Source organism: Salvia splendens, chromosome 4 (genome assembly GCF_004379255.2).
Source record: "Salvia splendens isolate huo1 chromosome 4, SspV2, whole genome shotgun sequence".
Lineage (NCBI taxonomy): Eukaryota > Viridiplantae > Streptophyta > Magnoliopsida > Lamiales > Lamiaceae > Salvia > Salvia splendens.
This window is the reverse complement of record NC_056035.1, coordinates 31,099,684-31,124,191: the sequence shown is the minus strand read 5'-3', so window position 1 is coordinate 31,124,191 and position 24,508 is coordinate 31,099,684. Positions and strand designations below refer to the sequence as shown.

The following is a 24,508-nucleotide window of genomic DNA, read 5'->3' as shown; positions in this document are numbered from 1 at the left end:
TTGCATGCACTAGGAGTGGAGGAACTGTCCAGTGGCTTGGAAGGGGCAGTTCACTTTTGGCTTCAAAGGCAGACATCCCACGATGATTTTGGAAGCCATTGCTGATTACCGCTTGCGAATCTGGCATGCGTATTTTGGTGTCGCTGGATCGAACAACGACATCAACGTTCTACGATCGTCACACTTGTTTAATGACGAGAGTCGGGGTGAGGGGCCGCAAGTGAGATTCACGGCCAACGGAACTCAGTACAACATGGGGTACTATTTGGCCGATGGGATATACCCTCGCTGGCCCGTGTTTGTGAAGACGATCCGACAACCCGTTGGGCCGAAGCAAACCTACTTCGAGAAAAAACAAGAGGGTGCTAGGAAGGACGTTGAGCGAGCTTTTGGTGTACTGCAAGCGCGATGGGCCATTATACGGTGCCTGGCTCGACAATGGCACGAAAATGATGTCGCAGACATCATGACTGCATGTATCATATTGCACAATATGATAATAGATGACGAAGGATTTGCTGCAGAGCGATGGACACCCGAAGAAGGTGCTAGTACGAGCTCGGGTATTTCCATGGAGCCCATACAGATGGGTGTACCACGTAGTAATGAATACTTGATCCAGAGGTACACCGATATGCGGAGCCAAATATCGCATGATTCACTGCAGGTTGATATGGTTGAAGAGGTCTGGAACCGTAGAAGGGGCGCTGCAGAGTGATTTGGGTTTCCGGCTTGTTGTTTTTAAATTATATCACTTTCGTTGTATAATTTTCCTATTTCAATATAATACAACGAAGTTATTGTTACATTTTTTCTAGGTTGTGAATTTTCTAATTTACAATCCACATTATTTTACTTTAATTAAATTTATAAATATCATAAATTTAAAACTAATAAAATTTATTAGACTTAAATTAAAAAATAATATTAAAAAAATAAACAAATTAATTTTTTTTAAAGAGGGCCACATTTGGTGGCCCTTGTTATTTTTGATAGTTTTGTTGACTTTACCATTACGGAAGCCACATGAGAGCCACGAATGGTGGCCGGGCCACAAATGGTGGCCATCAAGGGCCACCATTGTGGACACTCTCAGAGGCATCAACTCCAACTCCCAGCTTTTCCTAATACTCTTTGTCCACAGCAATGTTTTCCATTTAACTCACGTGATGAGACATTGAAAAGAAGAATTCCGGTTGAATTTGAGGTGAATATTTTGGGATAATTCAAGATCTGATTTTTTGAAGATGATCAGATTGCTATATGTTGCGATCAATTGATTCAGATGGCGGTTGAGATATTTGTGGTGGTGGAGATATTTGAGATAACTACCGTGGATTTGAAATTGAAGAATGATAGATATCACTGGATTAAAAAATAGGTGGACTAATTTTGGGCTCATAACAATTGGGTTTTGAATTGGGCTAGGAAAGAATAATTGTTTGGCTCAAAAAAAATGAAATGTTTCTCTCGACAAATAAATAAAGGCGAAAAAATTTTCAAAGGCGTAAACGACATCCTTTCGAGAACAAAAAGGTAGAAAAAGTCGGGGTGTTACAGTTTTACAATGGTAAGTCTCGACATAATACCATGAGACATTTGACCACAACAGTGGTGATTACATTTGATTATGTGAAGTCATTGGGTAATCTAGTGGATCCGCTAACCATATGGTTAAATCGTGATCAAATGAATAAATTGTTAGAGTGAATGAGTTTAAATTCCACAAACTAAAAAATTGTCATATTGGTAACCCAACCATGATGACTGGAGATCCCAAAAAGTTGGTTCAATGGGAAAACTAAGCTATGAGAGTTCGTGTGAAACACTCATCTAGTGGTGAGGTTAAGTCTATGACTTTTAATGATTCCTAAAGGATCTAGAGGAGATCGAGTTTTCAAAGGAGACCGAGTATGACAAGATACTCGACGAGGAATCACCTATGTAAGTGTGAAGTGGTGCCGCTTCAAATAATACACTTATGAATCCAAAGTGGTGTCCAAGGCCGCAATGGACACAAAACTTGAGAACGGATGAGGTTGAGGTGTTTAAGTGTTAGCATCATTGTCTCGGTACACGCCGTGGAGGAATAGTTCAAAGCATCGCGCTACTAGTCCGCCTGTGTATCCGATGGTGTTGACTATGGATGGTTCAAAGCCAAAAACTATCTATCCTTATGGTTACATACCTCTTGAGGGTTGAGCTTGTGTCTGCATACATATGCATTTGGCAATTTTCACTTACATGTGGGGATTGTTAGAATCGTATTTGGTCAATGGACTTTGACCAATAATAAATGTGATGAGACATTTAATTTTGTAAAATTAGATGCAACAACAACGATCTACTTTCAAAGTAGATAACTATGGTATATTCATTTTCTCCAAACCGATTCCCGGTGAGTGAGAAATTATGAATTAAAGTTTGTCACAATTATGAGCTATAAAGGAGTTGTAAGATAAAACCCAGGGATTAATTAAAAATGGTAATTATCCCACATTGGTGGAGAGAACCTTGTTAAACACGTATTTAACAAGATGAATTATTACATGTAATAATTATAGTGGACTAAGATGGGCTGTAATAGACCGCCGCGGCACCGTTGTCTCGCCCGCTACCAGCCACACGGCTCCGCAGGGTACTCGGCAGTCCCCCATGCGCAGCGGCGCCCCTGCGGCTTGCAATAGACCGTCGCGGCTACGCCGCGCAACACGATGGCCGCCGCGGCTGGTCTATCGTGGACACTCTAACTAACAAAAATACATTTTCTTAAAATACGTGCGAAAAAGTAATGTCTTGTTTGGTGAGGAATTAAGGGAATAATAAACAATGAAAAAATAAGGGAAAACTCAAAAGTACTAATCTATCATCTATCATAATCTAAAATGTAAGTCGGGTAAAAAGTCATTGATGCATTTTTTTGGAGGGAAAGTGGAAAGATGTAATATCTTATATTTTTTTACTTTATTTTGAGTCTTCCAAGATACTTTTAGATATGAAAATAATTAATTGACTTTTATTTTTTACTATATTTTGAGTTTTCCAAGATACTTTTAGATATAAAAATAATTAATTAATTAATTAGGCCTTCATAAAAATACTAAAATAGTTCAGACTTTTGTTAATATTTTTTTAAGAATATTCTCATGTATTGATATTCTTTTGATTTTAATATTTTTTTTAAAAACATGATAAAATTATTTCCTTTTAGTAATTTCTAATAATATGTAAATGTTTCATCCCATAAACTATGATATAAAGTTTTATCCTTGGAAGATGTGATCACACTATTTTTATTTCTGAATAAAAAAGCAATAATTTACGGTTGCAAATTATTAATACTATTTATTTTGTGAATGGGAGAATCATTGAATAATTTCACATCATGTTCCTTTAAATTTTAGACGTTATTGGAATTGAGAATAGTAAGAAAATATTGCAAATGAAAACATAAAACTACTTTGATATTTGAATAATAGTTATTAACTTACATACTACAAGTTATTTTGGTCTTTTATATAATTTATTTCTCAACAAATCTTGACAAACTTAATCATATTGTAAATTTATGTTTGCATAGTAGTACTATAATTTATCCCTTTTATTATTTTGATTAGGAAACTAATATTTTTACTCTCTTCAATATTAAATATGTATGTAGTCTTTAGGCATGCATTAAGTTGCGCTAAGATTTACTAACAGAAAAAGTCATCGATTCTTATATGATTATTGAGAAATTCAAATAACATTCATTTAAATACAGACCTTCTTGATATTTTTTTTATAATATCACATACTATATGACTGTGTTGTTTTAATTTCAAATTGGTTTAAATCTTTTGTTTAAATTGTTACTCCCTTCGTCCCAAGATAAGTGAAACATTTTTTTGGCACAAGATTTAAGGAATTAATATTTAAAGAGTTAAAGTAGAGAGAGTAAAGAATGAGATAGGAAAAAGTGGAGAAGTAAAGAGAGAAAAAGTAGGTAGAGAATAAATTAAGAGAGATGATTTTTTGCTAAAAAAAGGAAACGACTCACTTATAGTGGGACATCTCAAAAAGGAATATGACTCGCTTATCATGGAACGGAGGGAGTAATATATACTATTTCTTAATTTTATTTTTGTGAAATGATATTATTTATCTTTTTAACTAATTAATTGGCAATGTAAATTTAGTACAAGAAAAATTATTTGGGTCGCGAGTGGCCGTTAGAATAACTATATTAATATGCATGCATAATTACTTTATCATATACTATAAATAATATCTATGTCTTAATCAAAATTTATTAATGTTGTTTCATCATCATATAATATATTAAAAACAACATATTTTTTATAATATTAAAGAATTTCACTTAGCTGGTATACCTGATAATATTTGTTATAACATGCATATGTGTATTGAATTTCCAAAACTCTTCGAACAATGGATTTTGTGAAAGTGTGTTTGTTTTGTTCGAAAAATATATACAAGTTGTTCTAATCAACATATGTGTACGTGTTGCTTTAGTTCTCGAACTTATTTAATTTTACATTTTTAATGATCTTATATAAGGATATTGCATACATTTTTATATTTAAAGTCCAGAAGATAATAGTATTATTTTCATTATTTCTCATTTATTTGATTTATTGAGAATATGTAATCAGTACATGAAATTTATTTGGCCCGTGCAAGCACGGGGGATAATAGTAGTTAATCACAAAACCCATCTTTATCCAATTAACTGAAGCCATCTAAATGAGATACTATTGGGTTCTTATGTTTCATCCAGAGCTCTGATTTTTAAAACAAACAAGTGTTAAATGTGCAGAAATGCCACTTGACCAAGGCAGCAAGGCCAAACTGATCAAGCAAGTACAAAAGGTGATAAAAGGCCAAGAATCGGAGGAGTTGATCAAGGGGGAGTGATAAAGCAGTTAGGCGGGGACCGCTGGCTTCTAGAAGAAGAACACGTGAGGAAATGAGCTGGATATGGCGCACCATTCTGTTATCAAGGACGACGTTCTAGAAGGGGACACGTGCTAGCTTATGAGACGCAAGGACGGAGCTGAGTCAGGAATCTGTTACTCAAAAGCGTCGTCATTCTAGAAGAAAGAGCACGTAGCAATCAATGAGTCGCTCATTCTCAGCATTAGCGAATATTCCCTATCAAGATCGTTATCCAGCTGGAGGCCGAATCGAGCTTATAAATAGAGGGTGTGCCACCACAAGAGAAAGGAGATCCGACACTTTACTTTCCGTCTAGTTTAGCTTAGCTTAGTTATCTAGTTTAGTTCAGCTCTCTAGCTTAGTTTAGTTAAGTTCTCTAGCTTAGTTTAGATAGCTTAGTTAAAAGGGCGACCGAAGGGAGCGCTGCAAAATACTCATTTCTGTTAGCGTTATCTTAAGTTTTCCGCTGAGATTCTTCTTAGTTTTTATCGCTTTCTTAGTTTCCGAAGTGTTAGCTTAGTTTAAATTCACGTTGTACTCAGTTTTTAGTTTAATCGAAGTTATTTTTCGTTTATATCCTCGCATTTACTTTTCCGCTGTTACCTGCAATTTACTTGACCCTGTAGTTAAAGTTCTATTGATCAAGCTAGCTAGTTTAATTCTGCCTAGATTAAAAACAGTAGTTAAAAACTCCCAAGTTAAAGCGTGGCAGCAGCCAACCCCCCTGTTCACTACTCACACACCATCTTCTTTGTGGGATCGACCCCGAACTTGCCGCTTTACTGTTAAAGTTGTGCAAAATTGGGAGTTATAAATATTTTTCTTGCGTGAGTCGGTTTGAGGATTGATTTGATTAAGTGGCAACAACAATTTGCTAACTGATCCGAACGGTTCGGTTATCTTCCATATAACTTGATCCAATTCTAATCTGTCGATCTCGACCTCACCAGTTGCATTACATGTCCATTATTTGCATATTTTATCTATTTTGGTCTTTTGACATGTTTGTGAGAAATTTGCATATTTTAGCCTAAAAATGAGTCAAAACGCGAAGTTGGAAATTTGGAGTTGTTCTGCATGTCCAGCGGTCCGCTGCAACACAGCCAGCGACCGCTGGCCACCTCTGAAACAAGTGCAGCGGCCCGCCATCTAAGAGACAGAAGCCTTGGACCAACCCACAGCGACCGCTGGCTAAGGTGCAGCGGCCCACTCGAAAATAGCGGCAAGCATAATTTGCCCTACTTTCTCTCCAAGACATATCATACTTTGCAATCATTTTCCTTGTTTGAAGAGGGACGAAATTTCTCTTATAAATACCCCCAAAGCTTCATAAAAAAAAAGAGATCTTCTTTGCCAAATATTTCTAGAGCTTAAAAGTTAGCGTGCTTCATTGTGAAAAGGGTTGAAGAAGGATTCAAGATCATCAAAGCTACAAGGATTTTACGTTTGGGTTTTATTTACTTTAGTCTTTATGTTTTCATTGTCTTACCTTCAATCTATGTTTTTAGTTTATTCTATTATGTGTAACTAAATTCATAGGATTCTAGGGATGTGTTAGTAACGACATTGGTTATACAATTCATTTTTCTATTTAACATCCGTTTTGTTCTTACTTTGTTTCTTCCTTAAGTTAATGGATAATGCTTCACGTTTGAGCGACATATTCTATGATGAATTAATATTATTTGCTACATAATCGTGAGAGGAGGTTGGCGAGTTAGATCCACTTAATAGACACTACAATTAGCTTCCTTTAAAACTGCACTGTTAATTGAGAGTGAGGACTTTTCAGGGGTCTTAGGAGCTTTAAGGAGTTACGTATTTAGGATTGACAACCCTAATGTTTGTAATCAACGTTTGCATCGCATAAGCATAACCTAGGTGACTCGTTCTATCAAAGTAAGAACTGTGCTAGGGTGTTGTAGTTGGAATTTGTATATCCATAACTGTTAGCGCACATCCCCGGAATTCTCTTATCTCTATACTTTTATCTCCGTGTTTATTTGCAATTAGTTGTTTCTTTGCTTATAATTGTTTTTTGTTTTCAAAAATCTCCAACACTTTCGGTTCTTCCAGATAGTAATTGAGTTTTAGTAGAAGATAGACAGTTTGTGTTTGTTTTCCCAATGATCGATATCCGGTACTAATCTTTAGCTATACTATTTATAACTCTGTATACTTGTAGATATTTATAGTGCTAATAAAAAGTGCATCAATAGCATCTTCTTTATAGTAAACGCAAAACATTTATTTATATACACATAAAATATATTGATTTATAGAATACGATTAATGTGGAGTCAAATTTTATACCAATTAAGATTAATTATGGTCTACTAAATTCAAAAATGGATGGTGAACATCTATGTTTTTCCGTATAATCATTTTACATAGGGCATTTGGGGATAAAATTGTCCAACTGACAATTGTATTATATATATATATATATATATATATATATATATATATATAATTAAAAAATTACAATTAAGTAATTTTGAAGATCAAGCCCAAACTTGTGTGTTTCAATTACATTTATAAGTTTTTTTAAGAGAAAAGGGCAAAAAAAATTGAAGATCAATACTGAATTTGGATTTTGCACTCATCGACTTGTCACTTATTGGCAATAGCTAATGTATTGTGGAGAAATAAGTATTTCAATAAAAGTCAACTCTAGAAATACACCACGAATATAAAATATGAAACTTAATTAGAGTTCAGATCCAAATTATTTGGGCTCAATAATGGTCACAGGAAGCCTTAAGAGAATACAGCAAAATTGAAGATTATATTGGTCTATTGGATGTCAAAGAGAGAACGCTTTTGGATCAAATAACCCTATTTAATTTAATAAATAAAAGTCCTCTAAAAATAATAATATCTCTATCAGTAGCCCTGATTTTATGTTTCAAAATTTGAAAATCTAATAGTAGTATTCTCGAGCAACTGAGTGTTTAAGAAACCGAGATTAAATAATAAATAGAGATTAGTATTAATTGTTACATACAAATAATAGGAATGGATGCATTTGCACTTGAGTTATAAATCCCACCATCTGTTGAAGGCCATCAAATTTCGTTTTGATACATAAACACATAGTAATATATTCAAATTTCGTTTTGATACATAAACACATAGTAATATACTGACAAATTCTTCATACAAGTTTCACATAATCTATTACACAATTAAAAAGTAAAAGAGGACATATTAGTGTTTGTTTAGTAGACGTGTTAAAATAACACAAGATAATTAAAGTAAAATGCGCTTTTAGTGTCTAATATGGGCTTCATCTTATCTACCATACGGTTAAATAAGCCCATATCACTTATATATCTTGGTCTTATCTAAGCTACCAAACAAGCACTACGACAACAAAGGAGTTTCACTTTCTCCCAGCAAAAACAAGTAACTCTCTTCGCTTCCAAGGCCCACACCTCCCCGCCAAATTCCTCCGAATCTTCGACACCCTCCAACCGCAGCTTCTCGGCAGCGGCCCAACCGACGAGGTTTTCCGAAGAGGAGGAGGAGGAGAAGGATCATCAACACCTCATTTCTCATTATACCTAAAGCTGATCTCGTGCTGCATTTTCAATGTTTCCGTTTTCCCACCGCGCCACCTTATCCAGAGCCAAGCCTTCTTCCACGCCGAGCTCTTCGTCTTCATATATCCGCCAGCTGGCGCAGGCCGCGGCAGTGTCAGGCTTTGCGCCGCTGGCGGAGGGCTGGGTGGCGGGATGAGCTCATCCTCAGCCGCCACCTTGGGCGTGCCTGGATGCATCTCCCATCCAAACGGCACGCCCGCCGCTGAATCCCCGCCGTGCAGCGGGTCGGAAAACTGCTCCGGTGCGGAAACTTGGGAGAGAATTCTGCTCATAAATAAATCGCCTTCTTCCACGGCGAATTCATTCTTGTGTATGTTGCAGTAGTATATTCTGGTGTTCCCTTCTTCCTATATTTTACACAAGCATAGCGATCATAATATACTCCTAATATCACGAAACTTTTCAAAAATAAAATAAAAATTCCCACCAACTTTGAACTTGACATATAATATCACGAACTTAAATAGTTGTTGAATTTTTTCCACCGACGACAAAATCCAACTACATTAAAATGAGATATTTTGTAATCACACCACTGTCATTTTTCAGTGGTGACCTTATCTTATGTGATGTAATAGCAAATGAAATGTAGCCGGATTTTGTCGATGATGAGAAAAATTCAACAACTATTTAAGTTCGAGATATTATATGTCAAGTTCAAAAGTTCATGGAAATGTAGCCGGATTTTGTCCCTACAATAATTTATCTTGATTTAGTCTATTTTAGTGTAACAAATGGATGTTATAAGGCCATCATGCAAATTTAACCTTGCTACCAAATGGTTGTTGAGCCAAGATAAAGATAACTCTTCTATCCTAATAAAAGAAGCATAAGAAAATGAAATAATTAATTAATTACCAGGATGGCTGGAATGTTCCAAGGGCTGCAGCAGAAGGGAGAATCGACCATGGAAACATCGGAGGTTAAAGAGAATCTAGAGCTCTCTTGCTCTTTGTTTCTTATTCCACGCACCTTCTTTATCATATTCGTGGTGATTCCTTTTTTCAGCACTTTTCTCAGCCTCCAAATCATGGATGTTTTCAGCCGCGGTGGCTCCGGCTCATCGAGATTGGGGAGAGGGAGGCCTAAGCACTGCATGAGTGGTGGTGGGCAAATAGGAGGAATAACTTGCTCCTCTTGCTGTGGATTCTTTGCTGTTCCTGGCTGCATTTCCCATCGAAACGGAATGCCTTCGTTGGATCGATAAAACACACGTGAAGATTGCCCCACTGATGATTCTCTAGCAAGAATTCTGCTGATGCAAAGCCCATCACCTTCAAGCATAGAAGCTGGCTCTCTGCTTTTCAATGCCATTGTCAATTTCTTGTTTCTCTTTTGCTATTTTTAAGTATGTGTAGATTTGATGTAGATGGAAGAGTGAGAATGGAATCAAAGGCACATGATTGTGACTGAGTAGGCTGATGATTAGCGTGTGATTGTTATTAAATTAAGTTGTTTTGAGTGATAGTATATTAATAGAGGTGATTCATATACTTCTTTTTGACATAGGCAAGCAAAGCGCCCACCTCTGTTTTCAAGGTTACGTTAAGGTTTTTGGTCATACAGTTGTTGGTGTTATCCATGTGCACTTAAGGTACAACTAACTTTTCCTCGACTCAGAGCTACCATTTTCTTTTGGTTTTCAAGCCCCACCACTACTCAGCAATTAGGGATGGAGAAACATATCAAAATATTAGTATACCGGGCTAGATGAATGAGTTAGTGGAATGTTGGGCGATTGATAATCCACCCAAAACAAGCGATCGATGATTGATTTTAACCTCTATCGTTGCATATGTCAACCCATCGACGCGCCTAAAAATCATTGATTTCTGCATTGTATAGTTTACCCTCCTGATACCATTGGTTCAATTTCATTTCGATTGGATCCTTAGTCGAGCATCTCCAGAATGACTGACAAATCCTCAGTTGATTAGCCTCAATCAGTAGACGAGGAGAGTATTATTTATTGTTCTATAGTTTACTTTCATATTACTTAGATCATTATAATCACATTAAATGTTAAAAGTGAAAAACGCTGAATCAAAACCAAAACAAACAAGTTAAAAAACAAAAAAACAAACGTCGGTAACAAACATAAAAAAATATCCAATTTTATGGCCGGCATCACTAAAGTAAGCCTGTGATTATGCAATGAATTTATGCAGCCATAAGCCTAATATAAGAGGCCATTCATGAATCATGAGATGGTGATATACGGATTTGACTTTTATACTTATACCACTAAATATTTATTTTATAGTAGTATACATGTTTGCAAGATACGTCGATAGTTGGTCAATCATAACTAGCACATGTAAATATACAGCTCAGATAAAAGTTGGAGAATAAATGAAGCAAAGGAACTGTCATTGTAACAAATACTACATAACTCGAGTTAAACAAACGATATGTTTCAGCTGAACCTATTGTCTACTACATGTTAGGATAATTAAAGCACAGAGCAATTACAAATGTACACACACTATCAGGCAATGAGCTATCTGTTTTCGTGAGAATTTGCAGTCTCCTGAACGCTCCGAACAAAATATGAGAACACATTATCAGTGTACGGCTTTTAGACAATGCACATTAAGCTTCACCAGTAGAATCTATTACTAGGAATATGTTATCAAACCAAGTGTCATGTAGAACCTAGCAACAAGGACTTTTCAGGTTACAGTTCCTACAAAACAAAGCAATTCTATAACAACACTGATAAGTAGAGATGTTTACTTCATAGGTGCAGATGTCCTTTAAAGATAAGGATGTCTAAATAAGCATATCAATATACCTCGTAGTGATCACAACATTGACTCCCTCTCGGAATTTAGATGGCCACTTAGTGTCCTGCATAAGACATTAATCTTCTGTTTTTATTTAGATGATTCTCTAACTTCCCCCTTGATTCCATATAATAACTCATCTTCACAGGGGTGGGTGTGTGTGTATCATGCATGAGGAAGGGTTGAGGAAGGGGAATGATCTGTGGAAACGTACCTTGGCTTATTAGATCTAGGAATATGTTTAGACATTATAGATTCCTGCGTACGAGGACAGTGAAACTTAGTATAGGTGTCAGATGCAAAACAAATTCCAAACAAAGAAACACAAGGGACAAAGTGGCATGAGCAGAACAGTAATCAAAATGACAATCTGTATTTCACAGAATAGCATACTTCTATTCTGAACATTCTTAAATGAAATTTATTCAGAAGAAACTTTATCTAAAACCTCAGAAAAGCTCATGTCCTTAAGATGAGTTAAAATTCATCTTGCTGCCTTGTAAAATTTTTGGTTTAACACTAAATTTTATCAGAATGTATCTAGTCCACTGTAGTGTTCCTTGCCTTGTGACAGGAATTTTTTTCTTACACATTTAGGGAAAGAATTTTAAGCTTAAATGTACATGTGATGACTCGAGAATAAGTTAGTGAATAAAATAAGAACAATGCTTGTCCGAAAGAAAATAAATCAGCAAAGTAAGGGGTAATTGCTTACACAGCAATAATGAATTCAGAAGATAAGTCACGTGTTACTAACAAACATAAATGAGCATAAAATGCATTTTTTCCGACAGCTAAAACTTCGAGGATGCAAATATTTCTGGCTAGGACTTTAAGAAACAGTATGATACCTGCTCTTGGATAATGCTTCTTGCCTCAACAAGCTGAGCTTCAAGCTCAAGCTCTCTCTCTGACACTTCAGAAGTGAATTCTGCACCCTTGTGTGCATCTTGAAGTTGAACCATGCGATCCTTTATTGAGCTCATTTTTGTTCGGAGACTTTCTTCAATTTGATCTCTGCCCATGTGAAGAGGCAGATCAAACATATCCTGTAAAGTAAAAATTGAACCTCATTCATGCAGATGGAAGTATAGCATAGTATTAATATCGGATTTTTTATCTATTTCCTAAATTCTGACATACCGTCCTCCCTACCAAAGGGGACTGTGACAGGTCAGCATCTGACCTAGTATTGACAGGAGAAGACTGCTTTCCATTTGGAGCATTCAAGAATTCACGCATATCAGCCTGGGTTCAGGAATAAGTTAGATACAAATCTTCATTGCACTAAAAGACTCCTTCCTGTGTAAGTCGTGCATTACACTGTATATAAATAATATACCTTGACAAAATTTCTTATAAATTATAGTATCACCATTCTTGTCTAATAATTTATAAATAAATCTTGAACTCCTCCCAGATACTCAAACATGATAAGAGACAGGATGAGCATGAGGCAAGCCCATGATTTACAGTCACTTCAAGTGATCGTGCTTCATGCACACAATAGGCCAATAGCACATAGTCTATAAGACCAACAATAACATATTAACACGTAGAGAAACAAGGGAGAGGATTCATGTATTCCAGCACCTACACTATGCTTCCATTCAGTTAGCCCCAATTTGTCTAATTATTTCAATAAATTTTCACCTTCACTGAACAATAAATAATGGCTCCACCCTGTAATTTGATCCTTGGGAACAATATATGTCTATAAATAGAAATTAAGAAAAACAACCCGTAACACAAAATACATTTCCAAACTCATCATCAGTCTAAACGATCAAAGGTACCTGCATTGAACGTAATAATGTTCTCAAATCTGCATTTTCTGCCATCAATTCTTGATTTTTTGCTTCGCAAGTTTCCACCTACAGGCAGGTGGCACCAAGTAGCAACTATTAATGAAACGTGTGTCCCTCTAGTAACTTAATAAGCCCACATTACTCACAATCTTTTTGTAGAAATCAGTGTCAGCCTTCTTCCCAGTCCATGTCCCACGCTGCCTGCCTTCTTTCTGTAAATATAGCATACGTGCATGAGGAAACTACAAGAATTATAGTAAACATAATAAGATAACTATTATACTAACAACATATTCACCTGTAGTAAATTCATAATTTCCATGCCTGATCTAGATTCTTTCTTTTTCTCCATTACTACTTGATTGAGGCGCTCCTGCAAGAAATGATATGTTGATTACCTATATGGTTATCTTTATGTGATTTACGCCACCTTCAAACTACGTTTTTTGTAGTATTTCATTTAACAAATAATGAGACATACAAAAAAGTCGTACCTGCAACTTTACATACTCTTTTTCTTTCTTCTTCATCTCATGAATCTGTTGAGTTTTCACTTGCTGACATCAAGTACCAAGTTATAATTTGTAATATAGCAATGAGTGCATTAGTACAACAAGAAGAAGGTTAAATGCAAACCTGGTTACCCAAAACCATCTTCTGAAATTCATCTCGCTCCTGCTGTAACTTATCGATCTGGGTTTTGAAAGCTGCTGTAGCTTTCGCTTCCTATTGGTTGAATTAGTTACAGAACCAGAGAAAGATATCAATTAAAGACAACCCCCTTGATGTTTCAAAATGATTAAACTGGACGCACCGTTCTCGTCATACTAGCTATCTCTCTATCTTTCGTAGACAATTGGGATTCCAGCCTCTCCACTTTAGCTTCCAATCTTGAAATGTCTGATAACAGCCTGTCAAATAATAAAATGCAAGTGACTTTCTAAGCAAAATTGTGATCAAGTTGCCAATAACTGAATTCATTATGCTCTTAGGCAAAATAGTACTCCCTCTGTCCCAACTAAGTTGACTCACTTCTTTTTTGCACTCGTTTTGAAAAAATCGTAAATAATAGTTGAAGTAGATATATAATAATAAAGTAAAAGCAAGAATAATGTAATAAAACTCTTCTCTATATTATTGTCGCTTTTACTTTACTATATATCCACTTTAACTATTTATTACGATTTTTCCACCACGAGTGCAAAAAAGAAGTGACTCAACTTAGTTGGGACGGAGGGAGTAGTTAGTAGTCACCGTAAATGCACAAAATAATTTGAGGTATCGTTTGATGCTTCAGTTCTTATTCTTAAACCGTTCCTGTCCACATCTGTGACCGACTTAAAACCACCAAAGTACTAACACATTATCTGGCTGTCAGAACATTGAATTATTTTCCTAAACTACTATAGAAATTGAAAAAATATAAAACCTAGTAGATCCCTGCCTAAGTTCCTTGCCATCATTACAACTCCATAGATCAGAATGTTCCTTATCCACATGATTGGAAACAGAAACATGTGTGCTGAGTGCGGAAAAAGATCCAACAGGAGGACAACAGCCTTACTATACTCAACGTTCAAGAAATGAAAAACAAAAGTCTTTCCTCAATCTTCTACTTCAAATTTCTTTTTTCCTTTTTGGTTTGTTTGGACGAATTTACAAGCTAAACCTAATGACTGAACCAGCTCAAAATTCCGCAAAAGCAAATCATGCACTAACCCTTATCCACATAGTAACTAGTAAGTATATGCAACAATCTACACTAATACTTGGTAAGAAGAATACCGTTGCCTCTGCTCATTGGCAGACTCGCGAAACTCAACATCACGCTGTCTCTGCTGCAACAAAGCATGTATGCAATTGCAAGTTCTCGACACCGACACCTATTTCAAAAAAGTTCCATCCACATTAAACGCATAGCAAAACAAGTGTTATAACCCCCATTCCTACCTCCCCCTTATTTCTACAACAAGTACTAGAAATAAAAGCTCAGCAAAATCCTTAAAATCGCAATCAACAACTTACGGGGTCATTAGAAAAGAGATCGAGTGAAGCAGGGAAGCCAAAGGTGACTAAGGTGTTGTTCAAATACTTGGCACAGTGCTCCAAGTTGTTGAGATCCGCAAACGCGTACTCACTGACCAAACAATGATTCTAAATTAGCGAGTAAAAAATTGGGGAAAACCGCGAATTTCTCTTATATTTATTTTTGCACATTTCGTCACACTGTCCAACAAAACATAAAATGAAAAAAAAAATTACATTCTGTCGAGTTTTCAACTTACCTCATACTTAAAGTAGCTGGATTAGTCGATGATCTCTGCAGACACAAAACACAAAACACGGATTTAAATGTGTTAAAAGGAAAATGCAGTAGCTGACTTGGTTCCTCTACTATACATAAAGGGAGAGAGATGGAAAGATGGAGAATCTACTCTGAGATCGGGGCTCGTATCAGTCGGAGGCATTTTCAGAGTGAGAAGTGTAGATCTGGAAAAATGGTGGTGAAAATTTGAAATTGGAATTCAGGATAATGAAAAAGGGTTGAATCGATTGGTATATAGCGAGATAAATTGCCTTTTTTGGTGTGTTTTAAACTTTAAGGGCGTCTTCTCCTTATTTTATTGGTTATGCCCAGATTCCACTCCAAATCCCTTCATATCATAGTGTTTGCCTTCTATGTTTTAAAATCGAGATGGCCCGATAAAAAAGGACAGGCCCGCACTGTTCACGTGTTTTGGGCCAGATTTTAAATCTTCCACAAGAGATGAGATTTTTAATCTGCATCGAGCTGTGTACCCAGACTTGGAGGTTAAATCCCTAATGTGCCCTCGCTTTTGACATGTCCATTGGCGGAATACACTCCATCTTCTTCGACTAGGGGAGTGAAAAATTGGATTCAAAATCTCATTCAATTTGGGGAGCGGCTGGGTCGCGGAGAGGGGTTACCACATCCAAAAATTGCAGGGAAAGAGACCGCAATTCCCTTTTCAGCTTTTCCTTCTCCATGTAAGGCTCTTCGGTTTCGTGTGATTTAATTTGAAGTTTTTTGCTTATCCGAAATGAACATCTATCTATTCTTCGACGATCGAAGATAGCTTGGGGATTCTTCGACATCCGACAAACGGAGCATATAATATTGTGTGTAAACTTTGAATCTGTTGGGCGAATCAATATACGTGACCTAAAATTCAATTTTTTTTGGGTATGTCCACAGATCTGGAAGCGTAAAGCACAATACTGCGCGGTAGGTCAATTTCTCTTCTCGATTTGTCACTTCTGTAGTTGTTTCTATGTCAATTGAGCTCTAACTAAAGCTTTAACTACTACGTAAATGTCGAAGCATGTTGAGAACATTTCCATTGACAAGCTGTTTGTTTGAATGTCTGGCCACAGCTGTGCAGATCGGAAATTGTCGTCGACTTCACATCTGCAGGGTAAGTAAAGGTTGGAATCTTATTTTTCACTTATGTCGATTACGTCTTCTACAAATACGAAACTGTATTAACAAATGTGGCTTGTCTATGATTTTCCATCTATGTTGGCCCAGATGATGTCTGTTTAGGTGGTTTTGGACCCGCTTATGTCTTATCAATCTTGATTCATTTTGTATGTAATTCGTAGGTCGTGTCGGCTTGTGTTCACCTTTTTAACTGAATCTAAACTTCAGTGGGAAGCTCTTAACTGTATAAATTATGCAAATGTCGGTTTGTTGTTGTATAAATTATGCGAATTTCGTTGCAGCAAATTATCTTGTGTGAACTGACTTGATTGGAAGATGAGGCAACCAAATGTCAATTATGCTTGGCTATGTCAGATGGTTGAGGATATTCTGTACATATTTCGGAGGGGAGACATTTTTGCTTGTGCATAGGTATCTGAGGGCTCACACAGGCTGTTCGAGGCGTCGAATCCTCGAGACGGCTAAACGGTACAATGTGATTTGTAGGGTACCTAAACAACTGCATAGAATTGGCAGTCTACTTCATTTGAGTGATGCATACTGTGTTGCCAATATACGAATGGATCGTAACACATTCGCACGTCTATGTTATCTTCTCACTGAGCGTTGTGGGATGCATACTGGCAAGGTCGTTGGGGTGGAGGAACAAGTTGCCATCTTTCTTGGAGTTCTTGCGCACCACAAAAAGAATAGGGAAGTCGGGTTTGAGTTTTGGAGGTCGGGGGGCCACTGTTTCATACTATGTAAACAAGGTCTTAGGAGCTGTTTTGTCCTTGCATTCAATTTGGCTTTCAAAACCTACACCAGTCACTGACAATTGTGCTGAAAATTGCTGGAAATGGTTCAAGGTATCCTTTGTGTCCATGTTCCACATCATTTTCTGATATTCGATTATTTTACACAGATATCACATGCTTGTAGGGTTGTCTAGGTGCTTTGGATGGCACACATATACCCGTGTTAGTCAGTAGCTCAGACAAACCTCGGTACCGGTCTCGGAAGGGGCAAATAGCTACAAACACACTAGCTGCCTGTGACCGTAACATGCAATTTGTTTATGTCCTGCCAGGATAGGAGGGATCAGCTGGGGACTCTCGTGTGTTGAGGGATGCGCTGTCAAGGGAAAATGGACTCAAGGTCCCACAAGGTGGTTTAACAACCTGAGTGCTTATTAGGAATATAGTTAAATTGTTTTGAACATTATAATCTGAGTTGTTGGTGTTTTGAACATTTTTCAGGATACTATTATTTGTGCGATAACGGTTACGCCAACAGCAATGGGTTCCTAACGCCTTTTAGAGGTGTTTGGTACCATCTCAAGGAATGGGGTGCAGGTACCGAGGCCCCACAGAATGCAATTGAACTGTTTAATATGCGTTATACAAAGGCGCGTAATGTTATCGAGCGTGCTTTTGCCGTGCTAAAGATGCGTTGGGGGATCCTTCGTAGTACGTCGTTTTATCCAATAAAAACACAGATCCGTCTAATTATGGCTTGCTTCTTGTTGCATAACTTCATCCGCCGTGAGATGCCCGTGGATCCGATAGAAGCCGAATTAGATGGTGCCCAGTACAACCCAATACTTGAAGATGAGGGCATTGGTACACAGTTTGTTGAGTCCGTTGAGCCAACCACCGACTGGACCCAATTACGAGAGAACATTGCAACAGAAATGTGGATGAATAGATGATTTGGAATATGTTATTGTTTGACATGTGTGTTCTAACATTATCACTTCAACCTTTATCCATCTCTGTTATTGTTTGTATTTATGTGTTGTCTACTATACTTTGTGCACCTTTTTTACAGTGTATGTGTGGTGTATTATACATTTTTTTTGGATAATTACTTTATCAGATACCACCGACTATGGAAGCTTGGCCTGATTGCTCTTGTGGGAAGGGAAAAATAGAGTTGTGAATCGCAGGGAAGGCGGCTATGAATCCGGGCAGGTCCTACTGGAAGTGTCCATCTGGAAGAAAACATTCGGGATCATTCATGTGGTGCGATGAGAAAGCCAAGTATAGCGCAGCCCCTGAAGCCCCCGTTGAGGGCAACATTGTTCAGAAATTCAATGCAATTGGGCAGGCCGTAAAGGCAGATGTCCCACGTCCAGGTTGTGATGCGATAAACCCTTTTATTTGCACCATATGTGGGTTGCACAATGCCCACTCCTCCTTCACCTTGCATCTTGTGTTTGGATTCATGGCATTTGTGTTTGTTCTCCTGGGTATTTTGATTGGAAAGGTATTTTAATAAACGATTGTAATGGCCGTTTTTTTGTCTGCATAGTCTGGTAACTGATGTGAAGCTAAATCCTCTGCTTGTAATGGATTCTGATTTGTCGCTTTTGTCGCAGAAGGATTATTTAACTACTTGTAATGGAGACTTATTTTACTACCTACAATTTATAGTTGCTATGAATCTTAATTTGGGATATTGCAAATATGGTGCGTTGTATGCCGACGTCTCATTGCTTGGAGGCAGCTCAAATATTGGGGGGTGTATTTTTATGCTTATGATTTTTGTTTATTACACTACAAAAAGATTTTGTTTATCGTCACATTAAAATTTATTTATCTCACTATATTCATTGTCAGTGCCAGCCTAAAATCGGGTAAGGCTTACAAAATCGTCAGTTCGACTGACCCGACCGGGTGGAATTATTCAACATGAAATCCACCCGGTCGGGTGGAAGGCTCTGGACTGTCCATGAATAAATCTGGCGACCCGGCCGGGTGGTATTATTCAACATAAAATCCACCCGGTCGGGTAGCACTCCCGGCAGTAGCGCGTGGCTTTCGTAGATCGGTCATATCTCTTTCATCCGAACTCCGATTAGGGCGTGTGAGGTACCCACGCGAAGCTCTTTCAATGATGAAGACAATAGTAGTCTCAAAAGAGGATTTGGACCTCATATGGATAGGCAGATTAACGTTTGAAGCAGACCCCAGTCTTGTGTTGGCTCATTTTGTCCATTTTTTACCTATTTAAACTTCAAACACTAGATAAACTCATCAAAGCACCTTTATAGTGAAATATGGACATAAAATCTAAGCTAATGCAAAGAAAGCACACAAAAGCTCATGTTTAATGTCCAATAAAACAATTAAAATCTGAGTTTTTTAATATTTCAAGAGGCAGAGTCCAATAGGTTCAAGATAAACTCTAATTCAATGCAATATTCTATTCACATATAATATTTCAAGAGGCAGAGTCCAATAGGTTCAGATACATGCATTATTCTAATTAAATTTATTTTTGATTAGTGAATTCAAATTGAAAATTAATAAAATTCTTTTTTTTTTATAATTATCAAGGGTATCCACCGGTGGACCTAATGACTATTTTCCGCATTGATTTGTAAAAACCTCAATGGGTGAAAAATTAATAAAATTCTAATTTAGATGCAAAGCCACATTAGAACATAGGGTCAATTATGGTTCCAAGCTATATTTGAGCTGCCTCCAATAAATGAGACGTCGAACTACCACTTCTCAAATGAATTATGACAGCACATCATACATTTTCAGGAGTATCGGCATTAGAATTGACTGTTTAGGCAGCACCTCTTCATTAATGAAGAGGTGGTTGAGTCAGTGAGTATAAAATCATGAATATAAAGGAAGACTCTTGCAATTTAAGAGGCACCCTTAATCATTTCATTGTTAGGTATATGTTATTCATAAAATTTTATTAGCTATGAAATCCATTTATAAATTGAAAGACAAATACCTACAGACAATAAACCCTTCATAAAATTATCATTTCCAAAAAAATAGTTGTTCGGTTTTCACTATGAACATCCCTCGTCAAGCTCAGTTTTTGTACAAAGGTCTGTGGACTCCCGAAGGCGACGATGTGTTGGTAAACACACTGATACGCCTGAAGAATGAGACTATGTGGACTCTCGATGAGTTCCCTAGCTATTTCTTGCTTACTGCCATGAGAGAAATAGAAAGGAAGCTGGGTATGACTTACACTGAGTGGGACTTGAAAGCTCGCGTTAAGATCATGCTGTTGCGTTACCGGACTTTCAAGGAGGTCAACGCCCACCGTGGTACGCACTGGAACAGGCCGGAGAAGATCGTGACCGCTGATGATGATGTTTGGAAGGAGATCTTTGAGGTATGATCACCAATAATATTTTCCTTCTGTGTTTTTCACTCACATGGTTTATAGATATAACATACATGTAATACACGAATATTTTTTCAGAAAAACTCATATGCAAGAGCGTACTACTACGAGCATGAGCCAATATTCAATGAGCTTGCAATGCTTTTCGGCATGGACGACGTCAAATTGGAGCAGCAGTCTCCGACAGTGATCGTCATCTCGGACACCACCGTGGTCGAACCATATGGAGATGGGGATGAGGAAGTTAATTCACCCGCTATCTTCCCTACCTTTAAGGTCAAGCGCAAGCTCTTCGTCGACGAGGATGGTGCTTCTGACCGTGAATCGACCAACCAGCCACCCAATCCTCTCATCAATGCCGGAGCAGATGTAGTTGTTGTGAACCGCGTGGCTAAGAGCAACAAGTATCCCACAAACTCAGCACTAGTCCAAGCGGGTGGAACTCCTCAGCGTGCAAGTCCTATCACAAGCTCGTGTGCGTCGTCCTCTCCGGCTGCATGGTGGCGCCACCCTGAACTTTGATCATTCGACCTCGACGAGGAGGCACGTGCAAGTCCAACTACTACAAAATATTAACTTGTGTGCTAAAATTAGAGGCATTGCACTCCACCATCTTTTGTCTTGTTCCCAATTTGCCTCTCTGTTTATGCGTATGTAACATTTTGTGATCCTAAAAAAATCGTATGGTGTTTGAAGTTGCAACCGAACTAAGGAATGGAGTAGCTAAATATTATGGTGTGTACTAGTTGTAGGTCACCAAGTAGTTGGTTTTCATGTTGAAATAGAACCATGGAATGAAGTTTAACTATTGGGCTCAGTTTTTTATTGTGTCTATTTTATTCGCATATCACAAAGTAATGGGTACTGTATCGATTTCCAATTTTAAAGGATTTACAATAACATAAGATAGAACCACAAAAGTTTGAACATAATTAACCCCTTGCATAGGTTCATAAGCACCACTACAAAAAGAGTCCGACCCGGTTAGACGACTGGTCTTAATAGGTGCAACAAAGGGGCACATACAAAACACTCATCAAGTGAGAGTCTGAAATTACAAACTAAGTGCAAAGAGTCTTCTAGCCAATATATTATAACAGACCGAATAGTTGTCAAAAGAGTCAGGAGGAATCGACCACCAACATGCTAGCTGGTTGACCTCGAGATCTATTTCTGATTGAGAAACCTAAGCACGTAGCCTAGTTTGGACTCGGCAGGCATGCCCATGAAGATCTCAAGGCGTTGCATCTTCTCACACAGTATGTCGCAAAGATCATACCTCTGTGCCAGGGTCAAGCCCACAACACTTCCAAGTTTATCAAATACTTCCTGCCTCGCTTTTCCGATATCAAACTCATAGCCGATCCTAGTCGATATCATCTCTAGCCGGGTGTTAGTGTCAGCATGTAACTTACCAAGGAACTCCATTAGAGCTGAATCATCAGAATAGCTTATTTTGCGCTTCTTTCCAACTTTGTTGTTGGTACGCAGAGTGCTTCCACTTTGACCAGTGCTTTCCTCGTAGTTCTCAGGTGTCGGGGTTGGTCGTGGCTGAGTGTTGTCCTCCTGAGGTATATCTTCCATGTTCACATAGTAGTCATTTGAGTAGTTCACACTGTCAGCAACATTTTGCTACTGGAGTGATCGGGCAGCATCAACGATATCTTCAGCACTGGTCCCAATTGCACGGTCTTTCCCAAATATGAGCACCCACTGATCCCAATGAGTCCAGGCCTTATCGCGCATTGTTTTGGCATTGCTGTCAAGCTGAGATGCCACCCATAAAGCTCAGTTAACAAGAATGTTCAAGCACAATAGTAAACGAATATTAAGTTCATTCATCTCGGATTTACCTTGACGATTTGCTCCCACTGCTCGTCATCGCAATCAATCTTGAAGTCAGCAGTGAAGCCCACACCACTCCTCGATAGAATTTGAGAAAGACTCTTGTAAAACTTTTTCCATGCACCAATCTTTGAGTTAATGTGGGGGGTTGCCGTAATATCAGTATTGGGGAATGCCTCGCGCAGACGTTGCTCAATACGCCCCAGATAACCAGCTCGGAAACCATTGTCAGATTTCCACCTGTTAGCGACCAGCTCAATCAAAGAAGAAGCCAATATATCTTCTTCACGTGTTGTCCACATACGCCGACTGCGCTCCCCTTTTCGGTACTTCGTTCGCACAAATTGGGTACCCGCTTTGCACACAGAAAATGGGAACCGACGCAAGGCATAATGTTAACATCACGAAAATCGAAAAGGTGCTCTGAAAATTTTGGAGAAATTGATTTTCTAACTACTCACCTTGGCTGGTAAACCCACTGTTGGATCCACAACTGAAGCCCATTGACTGAGACATGATAACTACAACAATGAACCTAACAACATCATTCACAATTTTGTGCTATAAACGAACTCGTCCCTTTATCCATTACTCCATTAGTCAAACTGACAAAAGCAAAAATGCGCACATTTTTAATGGAAAAATACTTCAAAGTAATCTCAACAAACTAGGGCATAAACATCTCCGTCCAGTGATTACGCCTCTACACGTTTTGCGGCAAATATTTTTGCACAAACAAATTTGAAGAACAAGTTGCAGACCAATACAAACACCAAGCAGTAGAATAGGGCACGACTCACCTGGTGAATTTAGTTTCTTGAAGCCAAATCTCAACAATTGCACCCTCTTTTTTCACACGTACTTGAAAATCGCCCTTTTCTTTCCCCCGTATGCTTCCCGCTTTTGTTTCCCGCTTTGAGATGGTGATGGTGAATAAAAACTAGGGTTCCAATGCTGAGGACTTTTTCGACATTTGAGCAAAAAGAATTACATATTATTCTAATCATTGGTCACTATTGGATAAAGGAATGGGTCTGTGGGCCCATGCTGAATACACACCCAGATTTGATTTCTTGGGTTATCTCAACTAGAAAGGAGAACACGCCCTAAAGGGAAGTGCACATATATTATTTGGATAAAATTGGATTTAATATTCCCAATGAATTTTATATTAATACTCGAATTCAAATTTCCAGTGCATGGGTCCAACAATATGTCCCAAACTGAACATCACAAAGGGTATCGCATAGTATTATGGGCCTCATTGTTTACAGAACTTGGGCCTCGACTTTCCTAGCTGGGCTGGGCTGACTTCAACCTTTTTCCTATGGGATGAATAACAATAGCGATTAATTATAATAAAAATAAGTATGAATATTTGGATGTGGATAAGTTTTAATGCTTAATTGGTAAAGTAAGAGAGAGGTAAAGAAATCATAGTTGAAGTAGTGTTAGTAGAGAGTGAAGTTCACATTATTAATAGTGTAGTTGGATTTTTAAAATTAGAAAATTTAGACTTTTCAAAGATAGAGGGAGTAAAATATCAGAAGCAGTTCAGTTCAATTTCCCTAGTTCACGTTAAGGTGGTTCTCTGGATTTCCTGTCACCTTATGTTGTTCAATTTATGGCGAATTGGACCTTATCCAGAGTAAAGTGATACATTTCTTTGAGCATGTGAATTAAGAAATGGTGTTCTATGTTAATAAAAAGATAGCAATGAAAATAAGGAATAAGAGTAATGATTATTTTTGGCCAAATAAGAAAATGCATCATTTACCTTGGAACGTCTCAAAAAAAATAAATATGTATGGATCAATAATGTTTGAGTATTTAGCTTGTCATTAAAGAAAGAGTTAGAATGGCCTACTTTCAAAAGCAGAAGAAAAGAATTTATGGAGGGAGTGTATGATTGCAAGTGGTGAG

General features: G+C 37.7%; 4 protein-coding genes and 1 long non-coding RNA gene across 8 annotated transcripts; 2 read left to right on the top strand and 3 right to left on the bottom strand.

The window, feature by feature from the left end:
* Positions 1-8,157: 8,157 nt before the first annotated feature.
* Positions 8,158-10,273, bottom strand: LOC121800294. The gene is made up of 2 exons (XM_042199872.1): positions 9,402-10,273; positions 8,158-8,890 (listed from the first exon to the last, which is right to left on the bottom strand). The coding sequence occupies exons 1-2, from the start codon at positions 9,855-9,857 to the stop codon at positions 8,489-8,491; spliced, it is 858 nt and encodes a 285-aa protein (XP_042055806.1). The 5' UTR covers positions 9,858-10,273; the 3' UTR covers positions 8,158-8,488.
* A 623-nt stretch (positions 10,274-10,896) lies between these two features.
* LOC121799429 (afadin- and alpha-actinin-binding protein-like) lies at positions 10,897-15,745 on the bottom strand. Of its 3 annotated transcripts, none has more exons than XM_042198790.1 (15): positions 15,573-15,745; positions 15,423-15,457; positions 15,163-15,274; positions 14,923-15,020; positions 13,952-14,048; positions 13,774-13,863; positions 13,632-13,694; positions 13,436-13,510; positions 13,284-13,349; positions 13,126-13,203; positions 12,473-12,577; positions 12,181-12,378; positions 11,544-11,587; positions 11,338-11,393; positions 10,897-11,258 (listed from the first exon to the last, which is right to left on the bottom strand). In XM_042198790.1, the coding sequence occupies exons 1-14, from the start codon at positions 15,603-15,605 to the stop codon at positions 11,348-11,350; spliced, it is 1,140 nt and encodes a 379-aa protein (XP_042054724.1). In that variant the 5' UTR covers positions 15,606-15,745; the 3' UTR covers positions 10,897-11,258; positions 11,338-11,347. The 3 variants fall into 3 exon arrangements, with proteins under 3 accessions (XP_042054724.1, XP_042054723.1, XP_042054722.1); XM_042198789.1 differs by having other exon boundaries at positions 10,897-11,247; XM_042198788.1 differs by having other exon boundaries at positions 10,897-11,229.
* Positions 15,746-15,929: 184 nt separating this feature from the next.
* Positions 15,930-18,372, top strand: LOC121799430. 2 transcript variants are annotated; one of them, XR_006050317.1, is made up of 6 exons: positions 15,930-16,146; positions 16,355-16,384; positions 16,534-16,574; positions 16,882-17,448; positions 17,522-17,747; positions 17,839-18,372. It is a non-coding gene; the product is annotated as an uncharacterized LOC121799430 (long non-coding RNA). The 2 variants fall into 2 exon arrangements; XR_006050316.1 differs by having other exon boundaries at positions 16,534-17,448.
* A 1,956-nt stretch (positions 18,373-20,328) lies between these two features.
* Positions 20,329-21,540, top strand: LOC121801362. Its single transcript, XM_042200843.1, has 2 exons — positions 20,329-20,728; positions 20,819-21,540. Exons 1-2 carry the CDS (start codon positions 20,399-20,401, stop codon positions 21,260-21,262), a joined length of 774 nt encoding a protein of 257 aa, XP_042056777.1. The 5' UTR covers positions 20,329-20,398; the 3' UTR covers positions 21,263-21,540.
* A 73-nt stretch (positions 21,541-21,613) lies between these two features.
* Positions 21,614-23,514, bottom strand: LOC121801361. Its single transcript, XM_042200841.1, has 4 exons — positions 23,386-23,514; positions 23,047-23,120; positions 22,594-22,940; positions 21,614-22,507 (listed from the first exon to the last, which is right to left on the bottom strand). Exons 2-4 carry the CDS (start codon positions 23,099-23,101, stop codon positions 22,373-22,375), a joined length of 537 nt encoding a protein of 178 aa, XP_042056775.1. The 5' UTR covers positions 23,102-23,120; positions 23,386-23,514; the 3' UTR covers positions 21,614-22,372.
* Between the last annotated feature and the right edge of the window lie 994 nt (positions 23,515-24,508).

Coding starts and splice junctions, on each gene's coding strand:
- LOC121801362 (XM_042200843.1), top strand. CDS start 20,399: ATGAACATCCCTCGTCAAGCTCAGTTTTTGTACAAAGGTCTGTGGACT. Junction 20,729..20,818: donor TTTGGAAGGAGATCTTTGAG/GTATGATCACCA, acceptor ATATTTTTTCAG/AAAAACTCATATGCAAGAGC.
- LOC121801361 (XM_042200841.1), bottom strand. CDS start 23,101: ATGTCTCAGTCAATGGGCTTCAGTTGTGGATCCAACAGTGGGTTTACC. Junction 22,941..23,046: donor CAGTGGGTTTACCAGCCAAG/GTGAGTAGTTAG, acceptor CTGTGTGCAAAG/CGGGTACCCAATTTGTGCGA. Junction 22,508..22,593: donor AGTGGGAGCAAATCGTCAAG/GTAAATCCGAGA, acceptor GTGGCATCTCAG/CTTGACAGCAATGCCAAAAC.
- LOC121799429 (XM_042198790.1), bottom strand. CDS start 15,605: ATGCCTCCGACTGATACGAGCCCCGATCTCAGA. Junction 13,511..13,631: donor AAGAGTATGTAAAGTTGCAG/GTACGACTTTTT, acceptor CATTTCTTGCAG/GAGCGCCTCAATCAAGTAGT. Junction 12,578..13,125: donor CATTATTACGTTCAATGCAG/GTACCTTTGATC, acceptor TCCTGAACCCAG/GCTGATATGCGTGAATTCTT.
- LOC121800294 (XM_042199872.1), bottom strand. CDS start 9,857: ATGGCATTGAAAAGCAGAGAGCCAGCTTCTATGCTTGAAGGTGATGGG. Junction 8,891..9,401: donor GGAACATTCCAGCCATCCTG/GTAATTAATTAA, acceptor TGTAAAATATAG/GAAGAAGGGAACACCAGAAT.